This window comes from Aricia agestis, chromosome 14 (assembly GCF_905147365.1).
Source record: "Aricia agestis chromosome 14, ilAriAges1.1, whole genome shotgun sequence".
NCBI classification, from domain to species: Eukaryota; Metazoa; Arthropoda; class Insecta; order Lepidoptera; family Lycaenidae; genus Aricia; species Aricia agestis.
Genome location: NC_056419.1, coordinates 12,364,377 through 12,376,872, shown reverse-complemented (window position 1 = coordinate 12,376,872; position 12,496 = coordinate 12,364,377). Strand labels below are relative to the sequence as shown.

The 12,496-nt window shown below is 35.9% G+C and overlaps 1 protein-coding gene across 1 annotated transcript in view; it reads right to left on the bottom strand.

Annotated features, from left to right (window-relative positions):
• Positions 1 to 30: 30 nt before the first annotated feature.
• The window catches only part of LOC121733691 (mucin-5AC), a 54,980-nt gene continuing 42,514 nt past the window's right edge, over positions 31 to 12,496 (bottom strand). Inside the window, exons 2-4 of the mRNA XM_042124024.1 lie at positions 5,207 to 5,293; positions 1,709 to 4,766; positions 31 to 1,288 (exon numbers count right to left, since the gene is read on the bottom strand). Of these exons, the coding sequence (XP_041979958.1) occupies positions 461 to 1,288; positions 1,709 to 4,766; positions 5,207 to 5,268 (3,948 nt within the window). The 5' untranslated portion in view covers positions 5,269 to 5,293 and the 3' untranslated portion in view covers positions 31 to 460. The remainder of the gene's footprint in view (positions 1,289 to 1,708; positions 4,767 to 5,206; positions 5,294 to 12,496) is intronic.

Genomic DNA, 12,496 nt, shown 5'->3' with positions numbered 1-12,496 from the left:
CTAACTTAAAAATACGCCCTATTCATGAACTATTAGTATAGAGGTGAAAACAGATCCAACTTCCTTTCTGTTTTAACCTGCATACCAAAAAGCAAAATACTGTGATGTAAAATGGACAATTAAGTAACTATCAAGAGCCTCTAATAAACATTATTTGCTTATTCCTGTTGATTTCATCTTATTAAAAACGCCGAAAATTATCTAGACCAAGAATTAGTCACAAAAATGTGAATGCCGAACTCTATCAACAGTGTTGCTATCTATGGACGATGCCTTTACGAAATCTACATTTAACTGCTGTCAATAACAATTACAATTTTGATTATTGAGAGCAATCCAAATGAAATGGTCTGTGCGTAAATGCATTAAAATTGATTTCAAAATTGCACTAGCCAAGTATATTTTATCACTATTCCTTGAATAAAATTAACTAAACTAAACTAGCAGTCTTTGTAAGGCTTCATGGTAAAAGTCTGGGGTTGTACCGACCGACGTATAGAATCATGCCCGTGGGGTTATGCCTCACGAAATATAGGAACGGTCTATCGAATTTCAATCGTCGAGACGGCTGTGTATTTCTGGCTGGAAGTCGTGCTTGTCTTGGTCGCAAATGGAGTGGTAAGTGCATGGCATCTCCTAAGTCATGGGGATCATGGAATGCCCTCTGATAATCCCTTGGCTCATCCCAAATCGTCGCCCATCTGGAGGACCTACGCTTCTGCTGGGAAATTTCCGGATATTCCTCTATATGATGCTGCTCGCCGATCGTGCCCTCCCCGCATGTCACGAAAGTCGTGAGCTGCAGCATGTCTGATAAATAAATGTCCTTAGATGGACCGTTGAGTCCAGCTAAGTCGGCATGTTCGGAGTCAAACAGCTCTTTCAACCCCATTTTCTTCAGCGGAGAAGAAATATTGAGCATGGACTTATGTGAGAACCTAGGAATTTGAAGCTCCAAGCCAATCCTAGGTAGAAGAGTTCTTAGTAACCGATTCCATGTAGCCACAGCTGGCTTCGATTCGAGAAGCCGTTTCTCTAAGGATTCCAAGTCTTCTGCGTTAACTACATTGCCCTGCTGTCCAGGCATAAGGAATAGAGTGCTAATCACTGAGTTTGTATTTCCTAAGGCGACTGCAGTTGCGTCCAGGATAGGGTCGTATCCAGCCATGAAGTTGTTTTTGTAGACGACAGCAGGTACGGGAACCAAGCGTCGTTGTCTCACGTTGGGCGACACCACGAAATACATTTCTCCGTCTCTTCCGTCAACAGATGATCCAGTGCAGTCGGTCTGAAAAATTTAATGCAACTTTTAAGAAACATTTTTACTTCATGAGCGAAATTAAATACAAATTTCAAATTATTTGACTGCAATTAAAATCATTTGATTAAGATCCAATTTCACCAACTTCTGTTAGGATTAACAGCTTGTTAAAAAATCATGTTTTCTCTTTCATTTATATGAAAAACGAAAGTGGTAACATGGTACAAAATCAAGCATTAACTTTAACAGTCGTTGGTGAAATGGGGCTTAAAAGAATATTGTGATTTCATAAATTAATATTAAAAATATAAATAGGACATAAGTAAATATCACTGCAATGTTTTCACGCTAAAGACATCACCAGCATAGACTCTAAACAAAAATCTAATTGCCATGAGAATCAGTATCATGAAATAATGAAATAATAAATTGTGATAAAATATTTACCTCAAAAATATTTGTCGAAAATGCACCAAGTGGTGGACGCATTGATATCGAATTACTCTTTATATATTCTGGAATTTTGCCCCAGGTGTATCTTTTGACTAATAAATTAGTTCGCCTCCTTATAATGTCACTAATGAGTTTGAAATTAACTTCTTCTACATGTCCATTATAGAACTGTTGAGCTCTTTCTTTATAAAATGTTAATATTTTCCCTTTACTTCTTTCGCTGTAAAGTTCTCTAATAAACGCTGAAACTGCCACGCCAGAATTTGAAGACGTTTCTATCGAATCTGATATGTTCTTTAAAGTGAAGTGTGGATTGAATGTAACCATGTCATCTAATTTAAGTATTTCATTCATTTCACCGGATGTAGCACCTCTAGCTCCCATAAACATCATTGCCAACATAGAAGTAACAGAAAATGGAGATAATACGAAACTGCGCTTGTTATCTAGATTGGGAATCACTTTTTCCCAGTACCTAAAAGCAAGCTCATTGCATAATTCAGTAAACTGTACAACATCCTCTCCCAAGTCTTTAGTTGTAACTTCTAAGCCTTGATTTTCATTTGAAAAGTCCAAAATAATATCTTTATCGGGCGAAGATTCCGAGCTGTTTTTATCTATCTTTTGTTTTATTTTTTCACTTTCCTGCGACCTAGGTGGCGGAACAGTTGGAATTAATTTCCAAGAATTTCGGTCTGTAGCGATTTCTTTTTCTTCATTATTAACTTTTTGAAACTTCTTCTTTATATCATCAATGTTTGGTACTTCGATATTGGTTTTGAAATTATTCGTATTATGTTGATCTATATTTTTCACCAAAGAGTTTTTTTTAACTTCTGAGGTATCAATTTGTACATTGCTATTTTCGGTTGAAGGTTTTATAGTTGTTTCTGTTTTACCAGGAGACCGGAGTGTTGTAGAGGACGTAATATGTAAGAGGTTATTATTAATAATTCCAGAATTTTGGAAAACACTGGACTTATTTCTTTCTTTTTCTGCAGCTATGTTTAGTTCATTCACTGCTTCGAGAAATGTATTATTCTTCTTCGAAAGCTGAGACTTAATTTTTTCTGTAGGGGTTGCATTAGGAATATCTGTTTTCAGGTGTAATTTTTCTACTTCTTCTGTCTTTTTAGTTTTTTTGTCACTATTTTCATCCACCAAAGCTATCGAGTAAGTTGTGGCTGGGATTGATGTGGTTTCGACGTCTGCTACCTCAGTTACAGCAGTACTCGGTGCATCATCAAAAGAAGTAGTCGTTTCTAAAATCGTTTGTGTAGTAGATATATTTTCTTGCTCAGCTGCACTACTTTGGTCAATTGCATTTGGGACGGGATTTTCATGTATGACTTGAGAAAGCATATCTCCAACAGAATTAGATAAAATAGGATCAATATCATCAAATGACGAAACTGTTGTTGATAATACTACGTCTCCTGCAGAGTCAGTTGTATTTATAAAGTTATTGTAATTTTGAATAATATTCGAATTAGTTTCATCATCTTTATCGTTCTTTTGAGGATCCAGTGTTGATATTTTTACATAGTTTTCAAAGTTATTGTTACTGGCATTATTTTCTACTTTTGTATTATTGTCTGGCCCTACATCGGCAGGTATGTCAAATTCTAAATTTTCTTTACTCTCTAAACTTAAATCATTTACTTTGTCAGTATCCAGTGCATCTTCAGATGTTGGTAGGGGTGCATAATTACCGAGATCAGATGCAATCTGACTTATGCTCTGTGCTACATCAAACAATGGGAGCACAGGTTCATTATTAATGTCATCGTTTCGATGTTCGTCTACACTTGTATTGTTATCTGCCTGCATAACATTTTCGGTTGATGAAACAATGGTAGATGGTGAAATCGATTGAGTCGTTATTGTTGTTACATTTACTTTATCAAATTTTTGTTCAGAGGCAGGCAGTTTTGTAACTTCATCATTAATTTGACTTTCTGTAGATGAAGATGGCAAACTACTTACACTCGTTGACAATACTAAAATATTTGATTTCGTAGTTGTGCTTGGTTTTTCAGTAGTTTTCGGGGTTGCTTTAGTAGTTGCACTTGTTGGTATAAATGTGCTAAATTTTTCATATTGTGGAGTAATTTTATTGAATTCATTTACTTTGTTAGAGTTGTCTTTTGTGCTAGCAGAATTTTTCACATTGGATTTTGTTGTTGATTTATACTTGTTTGTATTTGAAGTTGTTGGTTTTGCTGTTGTTGGTGTCGTTTTGGTTTTTGTAGTACTTCGAACAGTTGTGCTGGGTTTTGTGGTAGTCGTAGTAGAAGTAGTAGAAGATGTAAGAAGTTTGACTGTAGAGCTTTTGATAATTTTTTGAGTCGTTGATGTAGGTTTTGACGTCGTTGTTGTTTTTGATGTAGGTTTTTTAGTTGTTGTGGTTGTTATCCTTCTTGTCGTTGTAGGTTTAGTTGTAGATGTAGTCGGAATCGTAGTGCTTTCAACCTTTACCGGTATATCATTACTTAATATCTTATCGGGAGTTAATTCATTATCTTTACTCAAATAATTTTCATTCGTATTCTCAAATTCGATAGTTTCAGTTTCCGGCGTAATAAACGTTTCTGATGTTCTATCAGGAACTATATCCACTCCTCCAGTATTGCCAAATATTGATGGAAGAATTTGGCTCCAGGAGTCGGAAACGTCCGGTGTATCTAATGTAGGTGGTATGTTGGTTCTGTTTTTATGCGCTTCCATTTGAGCCTTGAGCACATTTTGTACATTCGTTACGACGTTGTGAACTTTCGTGTACGATGGTTGACTGAAATTGAAAGCGATTGTTGGTTGGTTATCATTTGCGAATGTCACCAATCCTTCAGTTTCCTCTCCTGCTGCGACGATAGCTTGTATTTCTTCTAGAGTCATCAGTCGTTTAACCAGCTCTCCAGACTCATCGAAAGTGTAGAATTCATATCGGTCGGGTGTCAGCAGATTGACTGGACTACCAACTGTAGCTGGCACTATGGAGGGCGCTGGTAGACTGTTACCAACGGCATCGGCGATGTACGGCAGCTTCGATCGCCTGAAAAATTACAAATAATTCTGTTAGGTTCAATATGTAAGAAGAAAACTATATTTAAAACTTAATTTTCTTAGCTCCACTTTCGCTTGCATCAACAATATAGTATGATATAACATTCTACGGTTATTTTAAGCGAGCAAGGCACTTATGCACATATAACGGGTACAAGACACTTGTGCTCATACAACTATGATCACTTCTATTGAGCTTTCCGGTTTACAAGCAAGTATGTTTATTTGTTACACATGTAACAAATATACACATAATATACAAAGTATTTCGCCATAATAAAATGACACCTATAAACATGGGCACATAACCTAGGGCGGCATTTTTCATTATTTTTTACCTAATATGCGGTCATAAAAACGTATAGAAAATGCCTTCCACCCTCTAGTAACCCGGCATTAATGTGTTCGTATCTTTAAAGTAATAATGACCTTTCTTGACTGTCGTCCGCCACCACTGCGGTCGCTAGCAACGCGCACAGCAACGCGTGCATCTTGTGATCACTTCTACACCTGAAACTGAGATAAGGCATCTAATATGAGTATATTAAAATGATTCAAACTGAGAGTTTTGGCGGATAAAATAATAAATTTTGAAAATCGGTTCACAAACGGTGGAGTAATCGTTGAACATACAAAAATAAAAAAATAAAAAAAATATCCACAGCCGAACATATAACCTCCTCCTTTTTGGAAGTCGGTTAAAATATTAACTAGCGGTTCCCATTTATAACCTTTACGTACGGAAACCTAAAAACACTAATAGATGGGTCGCATTAAAAACTTCGCCGTTTTTTTGACCGACTTCCAAAAAGGAGGAGGTAATACGTTCGGCTGTATGGATTTTTTTTAATTAGCAGCTCTTTCACCTTCACTGCCCTCAGATTTTAATGAAGTACCACGTATGTTATGATTTATGCCGCTCATTAAAAATATCACTTTACTAGTTGTTCCGGCAAAAGTTTCTTTGCCATATAAAGTATTTCGGCCGTATTACCAGAGTATTACTTTATTGAAGTGACTAAATAAGTATGTCACCATGGCAACATCCATCGCTATCCCGTCGCACAAACAATGGTCGCCGTCGTAATAATTTACTATTATTTATTCAACTAATGCACTTATCAATATAATAAGTACCCAGTAGCCGATTCTCAGACCCACTGAATATGCATAATATAAAATTTGGTTAAAATCAGTAAAGCCGTGACACGAGAATTTTATATATAAGATAATAGACACAGTTTATGTAGATTTAACGTGGATTAGTTTAGGTGCCGTTGTGTTTTGTCAGCGCTCGTCGTGTTTGCATATAATGTGGGACACTCAACAGGGCAACTTCATAACAGTTATAGTTAACCTACATTTGTGTTTACTAAACTTTTTAAAACTCTTTTCTCTACAATGTCAGTTTATGAACAGCGAGCTGAAGTGCTTGTCGTTTTAGCTCCTATACTAAAAGCCATGATGCACAAACTTCATAAACTACTTACCTACTTGTTTAGCACAACTATGATCTAAATTATATTTTGGGTCTCGATTCTCACTTTGGATTTAAAGGTTTTCAAACCTAGATTTGTGGCTTTTAGTATAGTTGCCGTTTCGCTATGATCTTCCAAAATATAATATTATGATAAGAACCTCAAATACAACTTTTATTAATAAGCTTATTTAGATAATGAATATAAAGACTTTTTAATAAAAGTCATCAGCTGTTTAGACAAAAAGATTTTTCGATAGAATCCATTTTTCAGACTCTAACTGCCGTAGGTACTCAGAGACATTTAATTACGATTAACCTTCAATTTAATGAAGAGTTTGACAGATAATATATGGGGCTTATGTCAACATTTTGAATTAATTACAATTAAGTAAATAATGTTCCACTCTGAGTGCGGCAGATAGACGAAGAGTTCAAAGATCCGTACGGTGATTAAGGACTATTGACTATAACTACCGAATCCAGTCCTCAAACGAGTACAAGACCAATTACAGCACAACGAGGCACTTGGGTGTGCAATCAGGAACAATCAATAACCAAACCACAGGCGAGCGGTTTTCGTGAATCACAAATTGCAAGTCAATCGCAGGATGATTGCTGGCCAGAGCGCAACCACGATTATGCCTGATTGGTTTATTATTATTTATCAATAAACTGTTGACTATTTCGGTGATTGACCTGCGGTCTACCAGCTATGCTTACATCTGTTGCAGATTTCGTTCATGGCGGAAATAAAGTGGCCTTCTCTGATAAAAATATAAATCCGGCACTGCTTTCAAATCAACTATGACTTCCCTTGTACAATATAATTTTGTTAAAAGCACGGAGCTCATACTTTGTATTAGCTCCGTGGTTAAAAGTATATCATTCCTCCTCGTATAATAGAATGAGGGTCATATTTAAATTACTTTTAAATGTGTGGCCCTATTCTAGTTTAAGTGGGTCTTAAGAGGCCGAAAGGAACATTATATTAAGTATTGCCTTAGACTTAAAAGCTTCTTGTCATCAGTCCAATCAGTGAAATCAGTTCACTGGTTCAGTCGTTCAATGGTCTAAGAATATTTGGTTACTTTTTTACGATTGCTACTTGGTTTTTATCCTTTTTGTCTCGAAAAAGGCTATAAAAGTCTACGGTTTTATTTTTCTTATTTGACGAGTGCAGTTAGAGATAATGTCGCACGGTCCGCTGCGTTCGCTCCCGTTACCGCGACACCGCGAGACACCGTGAGACGCTGCGGTGGGAACCCGTGACCCTAACGGCAGCTTCCAAATCATCAACAATCGCTAAATGCACCTCGGAGCCAGCTATATAATATGATATAGGAACTATAGGTACATCAGAAATAAATAATACCTATTAACTTTATGGGCTCGCTAGTAGCGAGCATGAATGAATGAAATATACTTTATTTTGCAAAATCTCAGTTATACACAGTTAGTACCTTAGTAAGTTCCCTGTCGAAGCATGTATTTTTTTATGTTACTAACCACCAACACGGGTGTGGGAGCTATCAATTATCATTAGTAGGTACAAACTAAGCACTTACTAACAAGTAACAGCACAAATCATTAAATACATAGCTCAGGGCCCAAAGACATTAAGAGGGCGACTAACCCCAAAAATCAAACATCGTCCTTCTCTCTTCACACTCACGCCCTTCTTTCATATGCCAGGTGAAAAAGAACGATTCGGATTCATCACCAAATTAGTTTTTTCTCAATAACTCGATAAATATACAACATTTTAAAAATCCGATCTCTCAATGATAGAATTTTATACAATGTGTTAAAATATTAACTTAGTTCAATGCACGGCTATGGCAATAAATGAAAAATTCGTGAAAATTAGATGCATCTTTGTGATTTTTTTCTATCGAGAAAATTTTAAGATATCGTGTTTTTGCTCAGATCGAATTCTCGGAAATATAATGTACTCGTAGTATCTAATTATAGAAAATGAAACAATTCGGGGCTTATTTTCAAGTATAAAAATGAATTAAATTGTTCTATTTATAAGATGTCGTCTTTGGAATCTCTAAGAGAAAAATTTAAAGAAATAAGAATTCTGACCGTCACATCTCAATACATTTTGGAAAATCTTTTATATGTTAGAAAGAACATAAATATTTTCAAAAAGAAAAGTGATAATCATAATGTAAATACTAGAAATAAGAACAAGTTAGCAATACCAATGTTCAGACTAGCCAAAATAAGCAAATCCTTTAAAGGCCAATGTATACGCCTATACAATAAAATCCCAGAAAATGTTCAAAATCTACCTTTAAACAAATTTAAAAAAGCAGTTAAAGAACGTTTGTGTGCTACAGCGTATTATAAAGTCAATGATTTCTTCGAGGACAGCACACCTTGGGAATAGGGTGGCTCCATGCAGGTTACTTTTCTTTTAATTTTGTTACATAGCTGTAAGTGTAAAAAGTGTATCATGATACCCATTTTGAATAAAAAGATATTTTATTTATTTATTTATTATAATTATAAAATCGACACTTTAGGGTTAGTCGCCCCCTTAAATTAGCTTGTTACTTTGGACAACTGTGACATCATATTATAAAAGGGTTTTTGGTTAGTCTACAGTCGTCAGTAGGTCAATCAAGAGTATTTTCGCCATTGTTCGTTTATAAAGTTTTATGTCAAATATTCCCAATAACTCCTTCGCAAATGTAGACAAAGCTATCTCGCGTCGAATAAATCCATTGGTGATTTGATACATTGGTAGACGTCGCGTTGGCGGGTGCCTTATCTTCGATCTTGTCTTGTCTTTCAGTATTTTAAATGCTGACTGAGGAGTTACATAATTTTAATCCATACTTCTATATATATAAAACTCAAAGGTAACTGACTGACTGATTGACATAGTGATCTATCAACACACAGCCCAAACCACTGGACGGATCGGGCTAAAATTTGGCATGCAGGTAGATGTTATGACGTAGGCATCCGAGGATTTTGATAAATTCCAACCCCAAGGGGTTCAAATAGGGGATGAAAGTTTATATATAATAATAATTCTTAACGCGAGCGAAGCCGCGGGCAGGGGCTCGTATATTATAAATTCGAAAGTGTGTCTGTCTATTTGCCTGTCTGTTACCTATTCACGCCTTGTTTGGTGTTTACAATAAGGTGAAAGAAATTAATTTAGTACTATACTGTACTCGGCGAAACATGGCGGTAGCGGTCATTGACTCCCTGTCAAAAACTTGTCATTTTCTATATAAACCGCGATTGACAATGAAGTGTCAGATGTTGTCAATCGCGGCTTTGTATAGAAAATGACAAGTTTTTGACAGGGAGTCAATGACCGCTACCGCCATGTTTCGCCGAGTACAGTATAGCTATAGTAATACTACAAACAAACCCAAAACATCTAATAGAAAATGTTAGCACTATCATCTGCCGAATTTATTACTGGCAGCATCTATGAATTAAAACAAGACACTGAATGCTCTTAGGGTCTATACAGACGGGCCGCATTTCAACTGCAATCCAACCGCAAATTGCTGTTCAAGTGCAGTTTGAATGCAGTTGACACGACTGCAATAGAACTGCAAACCAAATACGCAGTCGGATTGCAGTTAGCGTGCAGTCGTGTGAACTGCATACCGACTGCTTCCCTTTATGAATCCCGAATCAATGAAACCACGAAAAGATGGTTATAGATTCCCACAATCTCACACTTATTTCGTTATGTGCAAATAAAACAATTTCAAGGGTCATGTACCCTCATAACACTAGGAACGAAGACCTCGTCCTTCTCCTCGTCCTCGACTTCCAGACCTAGTCGAAGAACGTGGTTTGAATGAAGATTACTTTCTATAAATATGGCTGGCCTTACTTATGCGCTAGACAGTCTGAAGATTTAAAGAAAAGAAATTTAAGCATTCCTACAGCTTTAGTAAAAGTATTTGAAAAAATGAAGCTTTAACAAATAATAAGCTAACTTCCGGTTAAGTCTAGGGATACAAAAACCTGAGATGTCCACAGTATTGCCGACTACCGCGCCATGCTGTGCTACGGCAAATCAAAAGTTGTACCATTGGTCCAGCCGATGTCATTTTTTTTTATAAAGGCAGGTCGCTGTAGCCCTGACGTCACTGCGACCCATGAGGATCTATTGTGACGACATCGGCATTATAATTTGGCATAATTTGACGCATTCAACAATGAGATAACTCTCCGTCTGTCCTAAAAAAATATGGGAATGTACAAAATGTATGGGATTTGACATTAGTATTCGCTAGCGAAGCGATGACTTATGTGAAATCGCATACATTTTGTTGGCGTTTACGATTATTGCTTGCCACTTATGCTTGGGCTTGTGTAATGTGTCTCATCGAAAGTAAGCGCAGACAGCGACTGGAACACCTGATAGGGCGTTACCCTTTGTATTTGCGGAAACGATCTTCATAGTACTATTGAGTAAAATAGTTTTGATGCTCTGTTCATAGTTATTTTATACTGTACTCGACGAAACATGGCGGTAGCGGTCATTGACTCCTTGTCAAAAAATTATATAAACCGCGATTGACAATGTAGTGACAGATGTTGTCAATCGCGGCTTTGTATAGAAAATGACAAGTTTTTGACTGGGAGTCAATGACCGCTACCGCCATGTTTTGCCGAGTACAGACGTATAATTCTAGACATGCTAGTACTAAAATACAATGTAATATCCAGAAATAACAGATTTGTTTAGTGCTTGGTTAATCTTAAAAAAAACGATAATAATTATAGTTCTTTGTTTGAAAATGCGGCATTAGAATATGCCGAATGATAGTGCCTAGTGGTCAGTGTTCATTCATTCGGCTTTCGCTACGAATAATAAAAACTAGGCTTTCGGCATTCGGCAAGTCAATAAATTTAGTAAGGGTAATTAGTCATAGATAATAATATCTATGACTAATTACTTAACCCCTTAGTTTCTATAAAGAAACTAAGACCAAAATTAATGAAAATAATTTCAAGAAAAGAAAAAAAAAGTGTCGAGTTTACTTCATCTCACAAAAGATGGCCTACATCTCGGTCCGTGATAACGGCATAACAACAAAACAAATGACAACAATCAACTAACAAAAGCAACGGAGAAAATATAATAACTTGTTGGATTTTAAACAATGTTAACACATTTGTTTAAAAGACGAGAGTTATTTTTTGCAAAACCTTTGTTTTATTCATAAAGAAGAGAAGTTTTTTTGTTTTAGATGGAGGTATTAAAATTGCATAAAAGCTTAGAATTTATAAAGTCAATTGATACACGATACGAATAATATTCATAAGCATGTTGATTGTTGAGGATGCAACGATAGATTTAAAAATTTTATATTTTAGAATGAAACTATTAAATAAGCCACGTCGTCTATTCCCTGATTTACGAACAGTTGAGCCTTGAGGTTATTTAACCCCGTAAAAGAATAATGGGCAAAAATGTATGAAACCTAGAACTTACATTTATTTTTGCCACTGGGGTTGGTTGAGATTTCTTTAAACTTGTTTTAACAATTTACTTTTAAATATTTTTTAAACATCCACATTACAACATAATATTTTGTCATTTGATAAGCAGTAAAGATCGTGTAATTTGGCAAGTGATGTTGGAACGTTCTAATGACCCCATTCCCTGGTCTTGATGAAAACCGCCGTGCCAAGTGTACTAACGAACTGCCATTGTACACATGCACTTAAATGCCTAGTTGACGCCACGCTGTGTTTCAAGAAATTTTAACCGACTTCCAAAATAGAGACTGGAATGTTTTTTGCCGTTATGCTTAGAATTTAAGAAAAAAATTCTTGAAATTGTTATCATGCAAATAAACCACTTAAGATTAAGGAATAAAACAAAATTACGCAAAAACAACAGATTACAAAATACTTTTAACACAAAATTTACAGCCTGAGGTTAAAATAATAAGATCTGTACTCAGTCACTTTATAATGATTAAGTACGTTAACTTCTTCAAGAGAATAGGATAAAGATCACCTTTCTATAAATTCTAGTTAAATATACAAAGTACAGATACATCTAATCTATTGTATAGATTGTAGTAAATGAATAGCGAAAAAGTGTAAAGAATACAGTTATCAACCATCTTGGTGATAGGCAGCTGGTCGGGCGCAGTGCACACATTAGCATGTACCTACTACCTAGCAATACAGTATTACATCAAAATATGCGGATAAAATTTATCTCTATGTAGAGCGAGTTT